This window comes from Octodon degus, unplaced genomic scaffold (assembly GCF_000260255.1).
Source record: "Octodon degus isolate 3935 unplaced genomic scaffold, OctDeg1.0 scaffold00178, whole genome shotgun sequence".
NCBI lineage: Eukaryota > Metazoa > Chordata > Mammalia > Rodentia > Octodontidae > Octodon > Octodon degus.
The window spans coordinates 3,782,390-3,797,958 of record NW_004524754.1 but is presented as its reverse complement, the minus strand read 5'-3'; the positions used below and the strand labels follow the sequence as shown (position 1 = coordinate 3,797,958).

Genomic DNA, 15,569 nt, shown 5'->3' with positions numbered 1-15,569 from the left:
CTTATTCCACTGAGCCATCTCCCCGGCCCCCACCCAACAAGTATTGATGACCACCTGTTACAACTCCAGCACTGCACTGAATGACATCAGGGAATCTAGAAACAAGAGGGGGGCAGAAGGCAACCTCTGTCACCCTGAGAGAGTTCCATTTTCCTCACACAAACCATGTTGTGGGTGTTCTCTGTGGAGTAGGTTGTGTCATGGAAGTGGCACAGAGGGGACAGAGGTTAAGGGGCCTCAAAGAGACACCCTAGTGACCTCTTGTCCTTGAAGCAGTTACTCCAAGTGTAGTCCAAATGCACAAACTCACCCCAATTCTCACGTTGAAACCCTAGCCCACAAGATGATGCTGTGAAGGGGTGGGCCTCTGGGAGGTCAGCATGGGCAGGGTGAATGCCCTTGTAGTAGAGAACGGAGCTCACCTTTTCTACTCTAAGAATAGATAGCAATTTGTGAAGCAGGAAACGTGACCTCACCAGATGCCAAAGCATCCCAAGAGGCCTGGGACACTCCCTCCTGGTGTGCATGCATCATCATGAACTGCAGTCCACCTTGCTGAGCTAGGTGGGTGTCCACCTTTACCATGTCTGGCCCCATCATCTCATCCTGGGCTTCTGAAGAAGGGCCAAGTCTTTCAACTTTTGATGAAAAATTAGCCAAAGGCCACTAACCTGACAAATCATTCTTGGCCAGACTGCCAAGAAAAGGCAGGGGTCCAGTTGTTCAGTCTACAAGTTCTGTGCATACCAGGGCCACCTCTCTTAGAAGAATGCAGGAGTGCAGGCTAAGGATACTGAGTGGCCAGTCCAGTCCTTCCACTTCCCTTCCTACAGAACAGCACTTGAATCGTTCTGATGAGCGCAAATTCTAGACACCTCTAAGTTTTTGCTGGGGAGAAGCGTCGCCTGTCTTTCTCTGGAGGTCTCCTGGTCAGGAATGATTCCCTCATGGTACAATGCAAGTCCATGGCAGTGAGCAGGAACTTTCTAGCCACCACCTGCTATCATCAGCTCTCAGAGATGATTCTCAAAACCTCTTGCAAAGCTTTCATTTTCTGGATAACACACATTGGCTCAGCTCTGCACAGGCTTCTGACACAGGTCCGCAGAGCAGCAGCTGGCGAATCCTGACTCAACATCCCTGCTGGGAAGCTGGCTGCCCCAGGGGGGGATGGGCGCAAGGCCTTCTCTTTCACAGCAGTGCCCCAGCTTGCGCAATGCACTGCCCACCAGGCCCTTGGCAGGGTCGCTGTGCACTGGCCTCCTGTCCTTTCTGGAGATGAGTCTGATCAATGAGCTTCCTCAGCAGCCTCCTGTGTCCCTGGCGCAGTGTGCATCAGTTCCTTCCAGGTCAGCAGAGCGGCTGCTCTTGCCATGGGCACTGGTGACAAGCTTCAAGACCCTCCCCTCTAGGGACACCCAAGCTCCTTCCAGACCTTGGTCAGGACCCTTCCTGCCTGGCACACACACTTCTACCAGACCGTCTGCTGACAGATGCACACAGCTTTGGCTGTGTGTTGTGCGCAGGCTCCTCCTGCGTGGCTCCTTCTTTGTTTCTCACCATGGTCCTTTTGCAAAGTTCAGGTAACAGCAGCTCCAGCTAAGTGGCGATTCCCACCCTGCATGAAACCTCACATGCAACCCTAGACCCAGAGAAAAAAATGACAAAGATACAAACAATAGGCAAAGGGGCAAAAGTGCTACATGCTGTTCAGGCCCAGTGCCTCATTTCCACCAGTGTAACAACACATTTTACCATTTTGCTTTATTTTTTTCTTGACTTTAAATGCCAGGGCTTGAATCCATGTTTCTCTGTACTCTGAATCACTTTTGAAGGAAAGCAAAGGTATACTGTTTAGTGAAGTTCAGGTATCTAAAATTTTCAGTGGAGCCACTAAAGATCCAAGCTGAATGCTGGTAAAACTGATTAATTTCCCAGCTGCTCTTCCTGCCCCAGTTGGGTTGGAGACTGGCTATGCACAGGCTTCTGCCTGAGGGTCCTCTGCCTGGCACACCCTGGGTAGGAGCCAGGACGCACCATGCACTGAGCCTGGAGATCGGGGCGAGCTCTGACACAGGTGGGAACACCTGCAGGAAGCCAAGGGGAGAGCTCACCGAGAAGCCTGAGTTGGGGGCAGCCTTAGAGGCCAGGTAGCCCTGAAGTCTGTGGTGACAACACAGAGCAGGGAGTGAGGAGAGAAAACAGGATTTAAAAAAGGAGAAGAGGAGGGTCTGCCAAAGGAAAAATTAAATGCAGAGTCAGAGCCTGACACAGGACAGGTTCAGCAAAGGGCAGGTGGTAGAAAGCAGGGTCCAATCTCCAGCACAAGTGTAGAGCTGGCACTGTGGGTCTGTGTGACATGAAAGTGGGGCAATAAGCAGGCTGGGAGGAACCCCGATCCCATCACTACTTACTCCTCCAACACTTTCTGGGCTCCAAGTTTGTCCATCAGCACCTGGAACTGGGCTTCCTCATCCTGGTCCACATGCCCCAGGTCCCCGTCCCCTCTGGACTGGTACACCTTCTCCTCCTGGAGCTGGGCCACCTGCTCACCTGCATCCTCCTGACATGGATTACTCTGGCTGAAGAAGTGGCCTGGAGTGCCGAGCATAGAGATCTGAATTACACAGTCCTCACTCAGGAAGAATTTAGCTTTTGCTATGGGCAGGAATCACCCAGGGTTCATCAGAAGGAAGCAAATGGGACACTCCCTATGGCCAAGCTGTAACCTAACGTGATCTAGATTTCCTGCTGTTTGCACATACATATGCATTTTGCAGAAATGCTAAAGCCTGGGAAAGACAGGTGACATGAAGGTATGAGGGCTCACTGTGGTCACGACTCAGAACACAGTTTTTCACTGATTTCTTCTCTAAACACTAGACCCTTCCCTCTATGTCTCCAGAAGCCAGCTGCCTGAACTCTGTGCTGTCACCCCCCACCCAACACACACACACACACACACACACACACACACACACACACACCCCAATCTCTTTACTTCACAGATGCTACACTTCCTCCACACTCAGGCTTCCCAGTCTACAGAAACCTGTCTCATTCCGAAGGCCAGGAAAGGCATCAGAAACTTCTGCTAAAAAGTATATAGTCTCTGACAGGAAGTCGATACATGGGATGGATCTCAGCTCTGCTTCCCCTGCCTATCCTGAGTACAAATGCTTTATTCAAAGTTTCTAAAAATTTCTCTAATAGCTGGTCTCCCTCAACCCTGAAGACTTAGCCAGGCTTGGGTAGGAATGTGCCACCCAGTTATCCCACTTTCTGTCCAGGGCAAGAAAGCTTGGAGGATGTGGTCCACAGATCTGGACAGGCTGGGAGTGCAGCTCATACAGCTTAGGTACCCTATTGCCCGAGCACCCAGCAGCACTTACTAAATCCAGTAGCAAACTCCTCTGGGGTCAGAAAACCATTGCCATCAGCATCCAGGGCATCAAACACATCCTCCAGGTCCTGCAGGCTGAGGGGCAACTCCTCATGGAGCCTCTGAAAGCAATACAAACTCACTGGTTAAGGTCCCTCATTCCCAGGGGCTAGCCTGGGGCTCAGAGCCATCTACCAAAAGACACTTGGGAGTTCGATCCATGCCTACAAAGGCCAAGGATGAGCTTCTGCATGCACCTGCCTTACCATCGCCTCCTGCCCTGCACATTCAGACAGACCCCACTGACTGGGTGCTGATGACTGATGGCCCCATGAGTCACTAGGGGGCTTATAAGTAAAGACACAATGTGCACACATGTACGTATGTGTATGTCATTCTAACTATCATGACAACTCTTTGAGGCAGGCTTTGTTTCCCCATTTTACCGACAAAGCCTGAGGTTAAATCGCCTGTTCCAAGGTCGAACAATGACATAGCTAGGGGCAAACCTGGGTCTCACTGCAAGGCATCCTGGTCCTCAGAGTCTGCCATGGGCTAAGGCTGCACAGGAAGGAGCCCATGGGGAAAAGAACTGCATGGCAGGTGTTGAGCAGTTATAGGGTAAACAGAGGACACAGTGAATAAGGAGGGATAGCGAGGATGGAGCATGCCACTGAGCCACAAGACACTGTGAGCAGACACAGAGCCAGGCTTCCCTGCCCTGCAAGAGTGCCTCCCTGTCACCAGGCTGCATCGCTGTGGCCCTGCCCCAGCAGGTGGTGTCCCTCATTTCCAGCACCTTTCCTGACACAGACCTCAGAGTGTAAGCACTGCTGTGTAGACACCCACAGACCACTCGGAGTCCTTCCCCAAGGGCTCCAAGTTCCTCACCCCATTTGGAACCCGCTCCTGTCCCCTCCCAGCCAGCCACCAATTCCTGACAGGTTAACCACCACTGGTATTAGGTATCAGCTCCCAAGAGTATATGGGACTTATAGGAGGCTGGGTAAGAGGGTGCACAGGGTCATAAATAAGCATAGCCCTTTAGGAAAGGGAAAGGCAGGGACTGGGGCAAAAGGGCTGAGCTGTTGCCACCACTCAGCCTTCTGTGTGACAGACAGACAAAGCCAGTGTGCACTCCTGCGAGTGTGCTCTTCTGCCCTAGTTCTCCGTGTTCAAAAGAGAGCTCCCCACGCGACTTCATTCCATCTCAGGCCACTGTTCCTCTTCCTACCAGTAACTGAAGGGATGAGGGACAGTACAAGGCTGCACCTGCAGAAATGACTCATGGCTGAAGACTACAGACACCAACTCTACCTGCCCATCTGAGCAATCAAAGATCCCTTAACATTCCTGGCAGGAATACCAGGCTCAATCCTGCAGTCATCTTTCAGATAACAGGCTAGAGTTTAATTTGGCACATGAGCATGGGAGGCATTCCAGAGTGGGGAGTGCAGCTGGAGCACAAGCCACTTGGAAGGCCTGAAGTAAATATGAATACAAGGACAGTGTGGACGAAGCCTTAGAAGTGTGTCTGCCTGGCATCTCCGGCTTATCAATACATATAAACCAACTGTCTCAAAAGCCACAGGAACACGGGCAGAGAGGAAGTCAGTTTCACAAGCCAGAAGCTGACCAGCTCCACTGGCAACAAGGGCATTGTGCTGGAGGTGGGATAAAATCCAAGGCCCAGTCACACCCAGCAACCCCAGTCCTTTGTCTCTTCCCCCTCACCAGGATTGCGGAATCTGATGAAAACTTACTATGTTGCCCTGGAGGCAGGAAGGAGCCGGAAGCAATTTTAGAGGTCAGTGGGACCCTTTACCTGCCTCTCACTCAATCCATCCCACATGTGGCACCTTCTCCGCTGCTAGCATGAACCAGAGAAAGCTACTGCAGATCTCATTGTTGTCACGCTCCTGCTTTTAACCTTAAATCCTTCCAGCTGTCTAATCCCATCTCTCCCATTTCCTCCTTCTGTTGACAGTGAAGATGGCAAAAGCCACACCGTCTTCCCAGTAATTCTCACTCTTCTGCCCTACAAGTCAGTGCCCACTGCCTTTTTTGCAAGCTGCACTATATCAGACTCTTTCATCTTTTGCTGTTGGCCCTACTTAAGAAGTATTTTAGCTTTAATAACCATAATTATCTCTTATTTATCTTTCTTCTCAGAGCTTGCAGCACCATGCAAAATCAATTTATTCTGGTCTGGTCCCCTGGGCCTCTGGTGCTGTCTACATCTTTAACTGAGATAAGTAGGGTGGAGGAGAACAAGATTATTTATTCCACTGTGCTGGTGGGGCTCTGAGACGCGCCTGCAGAGTGCAGACCAGAGCAGGGAGAAGGGGCTACTTTCCCACCTGGGGTGTGAGGAATAGCCCAGCGGCCTCCGGGTGTGTTTTCCCCCAACACCCCCACCTCCAGTACCCGGCCACAACTCCTCTTATCACACCAGGGGCCCCTTGCCAGCCCACCTTTGCATACACCCAGGAAGCAGGCCCAGGAAAAGAAAAGAAATGGAAGAAGGCTGCCACGTGCCCCCCTCTGGCTGTCTAAGGCTGAGGGGCTCCTTGCCACACCAGCTTCTTCACCCCATCTGCAGGCCTGAAGTCCTCCTCCACTCTCTGCTCCTCTATCACTTCCTGTAGCTCCTCGGAGTGATGCAAAGCAGGGCCCAAAGGTGGCCCAAACCTCAGTCTCTCTGTCAGAAATTTCACTTTAGCCCGAGCTTGCTATTTAGCTTTCTGCTTTCTTTCTTTCACTTTATTTTTTGTTTGTTTCTTTGCTTACTTTGGTGTTCTTTTTAATTCTTTTTTTTTTCAAGGTCTCAATATTCAGGTCAGACTCATAGTAATCCTCCTGTTTTCAGCCTCCCCAGCATTGGGATTATGGGCATGAGCCACCACACCTGGTCTCAGTGGCTGGCTCAGCCCACCCAGGGGATCAAACCCCAGTCCCTGCACTTGTCTAAGTAAGCGCTTAGTCTGCTGTGCTATCTCGCCAGCTAAGTCTTCCATGCCAAGAAATGCTCTCAGGTGGTGAATGTCCCCTGCCTCACTGCTCTGAGCCCAGGGCCCTCGGCCATTTTTATTCACTATCCTGACCCCCACTGGCAGCCCCATACTGGCAAAACAGAATATTTAGGTACTTATTGAATGAATAAATAAATAAGTGGGTAAGTTAGTGTGGTGGTAGGAGATCTGCCACTCCCACCTAGGGAGAGCTGCTTGGGACCTCAACCGCTCCGTATCCTGACCGGCCCACCTGCTCCTCTGAGCAAGATCTCACAAACTGAAACTTGCAGGACCTGGAACTGGACGCCACTCTGATGCCACAGTACTGAGGACAGAGGATCTCAAGCCAGGACAGATGATGCCTTCTGTTGTGCTCCAGCCAAATTCCTGTGTCCTCCTGGTCACTGACTGGCCCAGGAGCACACCTCATAGAGCTTTAAGCACACAGCCACGCAGCCTGTAACATGCTCAAGCGAAGCTTCCAGCAAAGGGGAAACCAGAGGAGATGCATTTGAAGGGCCAGAACTGAACCCTCCCTCCTGCAGAAGCATCCACAGCTCAGCCATGCAAAGTATCTTTGGGAGAAGGTGGGGCTTTGAGAGGGCACAGCCACCTCCTCTGCTCTGTGGTTTGATGCACTTGGCTGATGGCCCAATGGAGACCAAGGCTCCTCAGCCTCTGCGCTTCCAGCACCTTGAACTAGACAGTTCTTTGTTGGGGGACAGTGAGGGGAGGGAAAAGCATGAGAAGGGTATCTTGCACTTTCTAGGATACTAGAAACAATGTTTGCCTCTGCCTTCTAGATGCCAACAGCACCGCCCTCTCCTATTATTTCAACCAAAACTGTCCCCAGACACTATGAAATGTCCTCTGGCACCAAGTGACAGCTTGGACAAGAGAAGAAACTGATGAAAGCAATAGAAAGGTGTCTTCCCCCTCAGAGATGCCTCTTTCTCAGAGACAGGACAGATGACACAGGAAGGTGCAGCCACCATGGGAAATGGAGCGATGGTTTCTCAAAAATTTAGAAACAGAAATAAGCTAGCAACTTTATGTCTACATATGGATCTAAAAGAAGCAAAAGCAGGAACTTGAATAGCTATTTGGGCGCCCTGTCAACAGCTGCATGCTCACAAATACCCCAGAGGTGGAAGCCACCAAGTGCTCATCAACAGATGGGGAAACAAATCGGGGCAATACACAGGCTGGCATATTCAGCCTTCAAGCAGAAGAAAAGCCTGACAGACACTGCAACACTGCTGAATGCTGGACACTACACTACATGAAATGGGTGTGACATAGAAGGACATGAACTGTATGATTCTACCTGGAAGAAGCACTCAGCATAGTGAGGTTGCTAGAGGCAGAAAGCAGACAGCAGCCGCTCGAGGCTGGGGTGATGGATGAAAGGGAGACTTCCTGCTCTGCAGGGGAAAGTGGTGATGGCCGCACAGTGAACGCATGCACACGGCTCCACTGAATGGGTACAAATGGCTGCAAGGGTGGATTATGTAGCATATATTGTAATTTTCAGAAGTCATAGTGGACTGAAACATGGCATCTGCGCTGTGTATTTATGGAGAGGACCAGGCCCGTGAGCTGAGCTTCAGGGCGCTGCATACAGTAGCTCATTTCACTCTCCCCTGCTGCTGGGAGGAGGTGAGGATGACCGCAAAGCCCAAGAGTCAGGAGATGTACACGGTTCACCCTGCACCAAGCTGCAGATTCTAGGTGAAGTCCCAAGACAACTGGCCACAAACATCTAAAGCATCTCCTTATCCTAAGGTCAGAAGCTGGCAGGCTCCTCCTAAGAAGGGCCAGTGTCTGTCCCCTGTCCTGTGTGGACACTGACTCTTTGTCACCAGTACCCAAGTCTGTCACTGAAATGTAAAGGCAGTCAGAGACAGTGGAATTGAACAAGCGCAGCTATGTTCCAATAAAGCCTTGGTTACAGAAACAGGTTGTCGGCCACATTTGGTTAGCTTGCCAACCGCTAAAAGAATTCTTAACAATCTGGCTTAACCAGGAACTCTAGGCAGGATGGGGGAGGGGGGCAGTGGAGCAGATAATGGAACTGGTGTTAGTGAACAATCATTTTAATTCTCAAAAAAAAAAAAAAACCATCAGGAGAACAGAGTTTCTGAGGCTCTGGGTCTCTTCTAGGCCTCTCCTGCCCCCTACCTGCTTCTGCCAGCCCCTGGACTCCTTTGCTATCCTGCCAGACTAACCCTCTCTGCATGTCCTTCATTCTCCCTGAGGCAAGACTGTCACCTGGGCCCTCAGCCCCACAGCTCAGCTTCTCTAGGGTACTGCACCAGACCTTACTGGAGAAGGCACCTGACACAGCTCTGCCTGGATGGGTCACCACAGCACGCAAAGAGTGGTGTGACACCAAGGGCCCGTCAGTGACAGTACAGGTCCCATGCTGCTGCACAAGCCCTGTCCACACTAGCCAACCTCCATCATAAGCATGCCTACAGCAGACGGGCCCCATGGGCCCAGCTTATGTTCCTGCCCTTCCCCACAGCCCACTTCTGCTCCTCCAAAGAGCCACCAAAGGCCCTGGCTTTTAAAATCCCCAGGACTAGGATGGGGTGAAGCTTCATGGTAGTCTTGCCAAGAATGTGTGGCCCTGGGTCCCGACCCCCTCACCAAAAACATAAAAGTTGAATTTTCTATGTGAACGCCGAATCTCACTCCTCCTGTGTGGCTACTGCTTCCCCCTGTGTGCTGCAGGGCTGGGTACACAGCAATGGGCAGGCCCTCCCCTACCTCTAGGATGACCGCATAGTCAATCTTGCCATATGCAAATGCATTTCTTTTTTTAAGAAAGAGAGAAAAAGAAAGAGCCCTGGCAGAGAAGCATGCTTCTCATCCTTTCTTAGCACTACTGTAAGGTCTCCAGGACTTCTCCTCTCTCTGCCCCTCCCACTCACCCACAGCCTCAAAGGACAAAGCATCCTCCCCACTTCCACACTCATGAGAGTGACTGGGAGCTAAGGCTGAGGTGCTGCCCGGAGCAGTCACTATGCAGGGGGTGACTGTACACAGAACAGCTGTATGTGGGCCACAAAACAAGGTACCCGTGGATCTGCCCCAGGGCACCTTGGGCCACGTGCACTTTCCCCAGGAACCAGCATAGGCTGTGAAAGGTCCGTTTTCCTCCTTCCTCAGCATCTCTTCCTACAGATGTGGCCATGAGAAATGACCAGAGGAATGCAGCTTAGACAAACGCTTGAAGCTCCTGAAAGCACTTTATCAACTGAAGAAGAGAAGACCTCAAATGCTGCACTGCTCACCAATAACAGTAAAAACCTCACAGAATCAAACAGGGAAGAGCACAAGAGCCAGTGTCCTCTTCAGGAGACTCCTTCGCCCCCCTTCCTGCTGCCTGGGTCAGGAGGAGGATGGCTGGGGAAGAAGGGAGGTGCTAAGCTGGCATCTTGGGACTTCATGGTTCTGACTGCATTCCAGGTCAAATCCGAATAACTTCTGTAAAAATATAGACTCAACACCTTAAATTCACAGGGTCTTGTCCTTCATTAAGGGTTTGCCGAGAGGTAACCAGGCCATTCAGCGAGAGTGCTGACCTCCACAGCACTTGTGGCCTGGAGCTCATGCTCAGTACGTGTGAATTCCCTTTGCTTTATGGGGCGGGGGGCAGTCAAAGGCTAACCACGCAGGGAGCTGGAGCACAGCTCAGAGGTAGTGCATGCATCTAACATTTGGGTGGCTCTGGGTTCCACTCCCAGGGCTACAAGCAATCAGACCCACAAGCACTACAACTACAAACCTATAAGTGACTTAGGAGCACTGTAGGCAGAGTTGTGTCAAGGTTTTCTCAAAACACACCTTCCGCAGAGAGCACAGGGGCATGGGAAAGGGTTTCAGGACTGAACCTTCTAGAGAGTCAACTGCTGAAAACCAGGGTGCGCTGAGCTAGTGATGGCTCTTCCCTCTGTGCAGTGAAAGATAGGGAGTGGAACAGCTGTGGGGAGAGCATGCAACCTCCATTTTTGTGGGCCCAGGGAGAGGATGAACTCACACTTCATCTCCTCTAGGTCAACAGGCCACCTCACAGCTCCCACAGACAGAGGAGCAGAGAGAGTGGTATTGAGGAATGTCTGTGTCATCGTCCAACTCTGACACACACCGCAAAACTAAACCTAACAAATGAAAACCTAGCAGACTGCAAGAGCACACAAGTGTAATCCTAGCTCTATGAGGGGCTGAGGCAGGAAGACTGCAGTTCTATCCCAGCCTAAGCAACTTAGCAAGATCCTTTATCAAAATAAAAGACCTGGGGAGGTAATTCAGGGCAAGGATGCTGGGTTCAATCCCAAGTACTACAAATACAAAGAAAAAAAAAAAAGGAAAAAGAAAAAGAAAACCTGAATATTGCAAAACTTCCTAACAGCACAGGTCTGCATCTGTCCAAAAAATAACCAGAGCATGGGATCGGAAGGCTAAGGGGCAGGAGCTGCCTTCCTAGCACTCTCTAAGGGTGTGTGTGCCATTCACTCATCACAGGTGATGCTGAAGCTGCAGCTCAGGTATGAGGAGGAAGTTTCTGACAACTAAGGTGAAGGTCAGAGACTTGGGAGGGCAAACCAGGCTGACAGATTAAGCCTGCTGTCACCTGTTTTCATAGTCAGTGAACAACAAAGGGCTTTTACATTTTCAAATGATTGAGGAAATAGCAAAAATGGCACATCTGGTGACCCGTGGAGCTCTACAAAATCCAGAAGTCAAGGTCCAGGAGTGAAGCTTCCCAAGAGCACAGCACGCACAGCCCTGCTGTCCTCTCCCTTTCCTGTGTCCGGAGGCTGAGGCATATAAGTGACTTCCAGAAATGCCCTCATCCCCTGTGATGCTTAACAGTGCCCCCCTTCTGTGGCCACATGGCAGAGCCTCCTGATAACCTGGTGTTACTGTGAAGCAGTGGATCAATGTTTTTCTGCCTGTGGCTTCAGGCATTTCTTCTCCTTGTCCCTTATTTCACAATTACTATTACCCCCAACTGAGTCAGAGAAGCAAAACCATCCAACACTGGCAGCAGGTAAAGGCCAGCCATGGAAGGAACCCAGGAGATTCATCCCCTAGGGCTGATGGCTCCTTCCATACAGGATAGATGCAGTCTTTTCTATGAAAAATGTCATCCCACTGCGGAAGCCTTGGCCCATAACGTGGACAGCCCCGTCACCTTGTGGTCCAGGTGCAGGCCCAGACCTTCGTACCTGCATGTCGCTCCTGGCAATGAATCCCTTGCCCTCCACGTCACAGGCCTGGAAGAACTCCTGTGCCTTCCTCAGCACGGCCACCTGGCTGGCTACCTGCTCCTGGGTTGGGCAGGTCCCACTCTGCTTCGGGCTCCAGCCAGGACTCTGGGCCCAGACGCCCTCCCTCCTGTCAGGGTAAGCCATCCAGATCTGTCAATTTCTTCCTCTTTTCAGAACCTGAGAATGGAAGAAGGGAGATAGAGGCAGTGTGGCAGTGTGGTAAGGATGGAGAGGCTGAGGGAGGCAGAGGGCACGTGACACGGTGCAGCGCCGCCCCCCAGCACAGCCTCACATCTCTAAGCAGCCGCCTCTGAATTAGCAGACGCTCAGGGTGAGGGAAACATTCCACAGTTGCTCACACATCAGTGGCCCATCAAAGGCCAAGAGGCAGAGCAGATAGACAACAAACATGGAAAGGCGTGGTGGGCCTGAAAACAATTTCTCCTAACTTAAGCAGTCATGTGACAACTAAAGCATATGCTGATAAATCAGTTGCCTCTTACTGTCTACTTAGAGGCAGGCACTGTGCTATGGCCCCACATACATAATTTATGGAAATTTTACGACTCTCTCATATAGATATGATCATCTCCCTTTTGGAACAGTAGAACAGGTCCATTTCACCAATGAGACACTAGAGTTCAAGGAAGTTGCAACTTTCCCAATACTACACTGAGAGTGTAAAAGCTGAGATTAAATCTACTTACAACATGTACAAAATTAGTGAAACTGTCCTATTAATCGGTTTTGAAACTGTCTCATTGCTTTTTGTTTCTCAATAAAATTATTCAAAAAAATGAAAAAAAAAGTACAACATTGTCTTTTTTTTAAAAAGCACAGAAATTTATTTGATATTTGTTTTTTAATTTAATTTAATTTAATTTTGAAGGGTAAAAACAAGTAGCAGAAACAAAGACAGAGGGGGGGCTGGGGAGATGGCTCATTGGAATAAATGCTTCCCTGGCAAGCACAAGGGCCTGAGTTCAATCCCCAGTTTCACCAAAAAAAAAAAAAAAAAAAAAGAAAGAAAGAAAGAAACAAAGACAGAAACAGGGTAACATACACCAATAAATATGTTACAGACTTTCAAAACAAGAATAGCAAATTAACAATGGTTGTTATATTACCTATTTTTATCATCAAATCTGTTGCTCAGATTAACAGATATATCTATGTGAGATTGGACAAATAATTGAATATTAACACTTGCTTTTGATAAACTTTATTTTTTTCTTGTCTTTACTTTTTAAAAATTTATTTTAAAGAGAGTATAATAATTGATAAGACATTAGAACTGGCACACATTTAGAAGACCAAGATGCAAGGTATTTAGCCAAAGTACTCAGTCTTGGTCCCAGTCCATCCACGTCCACTGTGCAGCATGGGCTCAAGTGGAGGGCGCACCACACTGCAATGCATGCCCTCCCATGCCACTCGGAAGCAGCCAGCTGTGGGGGAGCCGTTTCCCAGTACTAAAGACCTCTCTCCAGAGGGGCCTGAGTCTGCAGTTCAGGCTGGCAGAGGTGCACCCCTCTATAGGGAGCTCCCTGTGTGGGTTGAACTGCTAACCAGCTGGATTGGGCAATAATCCAGGCTATATTCAGCCCAAACAACCACAGCTGCACACCTAGTGCAGGGTCTGAAGATGTCCTGGGTGGGTCTGCAGAGGTGCTTGCCAGGGCACGGGAAGTAGACCCAGAGAGCCTGGATTCCAAGCTGGACTCCTGCACCCAACTGGCCCTACGCAAGTCACCACCAGGCTGGATCTCGGTTTCTGCATCTGCACATGAGAGGACTTCAGCCGTTTGTTTTTAACCCCCCTGCTAGCTCTGACAGTCTACGTTTGGGGAATTCCAAAATCATAAAATGTTCTTAATGAAAAACTAAGTTAATGTGACAAAAGGAAATCATAACATACTTGAATTTTTCCATCTGAAGACTCTCTGGAGGTAGAAGGCTGGATGTCAAATGCATGATAAGATTAACTCTAAGTGTGCAGGCAGCTGGAGAGCACAAAGCCCTGAATCCTGTCTTCTGCGTTCACAAAATAAAAAAGCAGGAAGTCCAGAGAGAAGACCTTCTCTCAGATATATATTATGCAAATATGTTGTCCCAGGCTGGGGAGATAGCTCGGCGGTTTAAGTCTGAGTCCTGCCTGGCAAGTGCAAGAACTCAGGCTCAATCCATGGTACTGCATGCTCTGCTGGGCGTGGTGGTACACACCTATCCTCCCAGTGCTGGGGAGGCTGAGATAGGAGGATCACTATGAGTTCAAGCTGCATAGTAGCACTCTGTACAAAATAAATAAATAAAAGTGTTTTTTTTTTTGGTTTTGTTTTGGTTTTCTGTTGTTGTTGTTGTTGTTGTTGTTGTTGTTGTTGTTGTTGTTTTCAGATCCAGCCCAGCCCAGGCTGGGTGAGTGTGGGAGAGCTTCCGGCTACCCTGTGCCCGCAGGACCTCTCCAAACCAAAACTCAGGTATGCCACATGAGTGGGACCCTCTACCATGCCATCGGGACCCCTCCACCCCTCCAGAGCCCCTGTCCCCAAGCCCCCTGAGTGAGTGAGAACTTCTGCAACATGCTCGGGACCCCTAGATCCAGCCCAAGGCCAGGCCCGGCTAGTATGTGGGAGAGCTTCTGCACTCCCCTGTTCCTGCTGGGCCAGAGGCACAACAGAGGGGCACCAGAGGTTCACAGTTGAGCAAGAGGAGCACAACATCTTCACTTCCAAGGGCTGAAGCAGGAAGGAGCTGAACACAACAGCTAGACCAAGACAGGCATAACTGGATAAACTGAAACTTAATAGATCTGCACCCGAATTTCAGTAGGTGCTATGGTTATAACTGCAACAAAGCTCTACACCAAAAGACAGAGGTCAGTGCTATATGAAATGATAAATACAAGGAGTAAAATGTGGACATAGGCCTAGAGCAGACCCAGAACAACTGCAGAAGACACTAGCTCTGCTAAAATCTATGAATTAATAGCATTGGAAATAGAGAAACAACAGTAGAAAGGTACAGAGGAACTCAGAGCAAAATCAATATCTGAAATAAAAAAAAGAAATCTCTGAATTCATAGTACCTTAAGTAAAGAATCAAATGCAGAAACATATGGAGGAAACCCAAGACCCACCCAGAACAAGTGCAGAGGACACTACCTCACCTGAAATATAAGAATTAACAGCGTTGGAAGTAAAGAAACAACAGCAGAAAAGAGGGACTCAGAGCACAATTAATTTCTGAAATAAAAAAAAGAATTCTCTGAATTCATAGCATCTGAAGTAAAGAATCAAATACAGAAACATATGGAGGAATCCCAATCTGAAAAAACTTTGCAGTAAAAGAATGAATAATTGCTTCTAAAGAAGACATTGATTGAAAAATAGAGTAGATTAGAAAAATGATGGATTCCTTGAATGAGCAGTACAGGAAAGAAATAGATCATATGAAGCAGAATCAAATAGATCTAGAGGAACTTAGAATCTCAATCACAATCCTGCAAAACCGTTTGAGTGAAAGTGAAGACAGTTTCAGATCTTGAAGACACTGGTACAGCTAGTGAAAAGGTAAGAAAGGATCTCTTAAAAAAAAAAAAACTAAGATGCAGGAAAAAATAATTCATCACCTGCAAGACGATTCAAAGATGAACAATGTGAGACAAATAGGCATCACTGAGAAAGATGGAATCAATACAAATGATATAAAAAGAATATGAGCAGAAATAATAGCAGAAAACTTCCCATACATGAGGAAACAATCTGACATTCAGGTAACCAAAGCATACAGAATGCCAAATAAGTTCAACCCAATTAAATACACACTGAGATATATAGTAGTCAAGATCCCAGAAATACAGCACAAGAATAATATACTGAAAGTTGTTAGAGAAAA

The 15,569-nt window shown here is 49.0% G+C and overlaps 1 protein-coding gene across 2 annotated transcripts in view; it reads right to left on the bottom strand.

Annotated features, from left to right (window-relative positions):
- Cracr2a (calcium release activated channel regulator 2A) overlaps positions 1-15,569 on the bottom strand; it is a 150,815-nt gene that overhangs the window by 65,966 nt on the left and 69,280 nt on the right. Inside the window, exons 3-5 of one of the 2 annotated variants that reach the window (XM_004643596.2) lie at positions 11,634-11,852; positions 3,393-3,504; positions 2,415-2,595 (exon numbers count right to left, since the gene is read on the bottom strand). In XM_004643596.2, the coding sequence (XP_004643653.1) occupies positions 2,415-2,595; positions 3,393-3,504; positions 11,634-11,819 (479 nt within the window). In that variant the 5' untranslated portion in view covers positions 11,820-11,852. The remainder of the gene's footprint in view (positions 1-2,414; positions 2,596-3,392; positions 3,505-11,633; positions 11,853-15,569) is intronic. The other variant, XM_023703747.1, reaches the window with a different exon arrangement.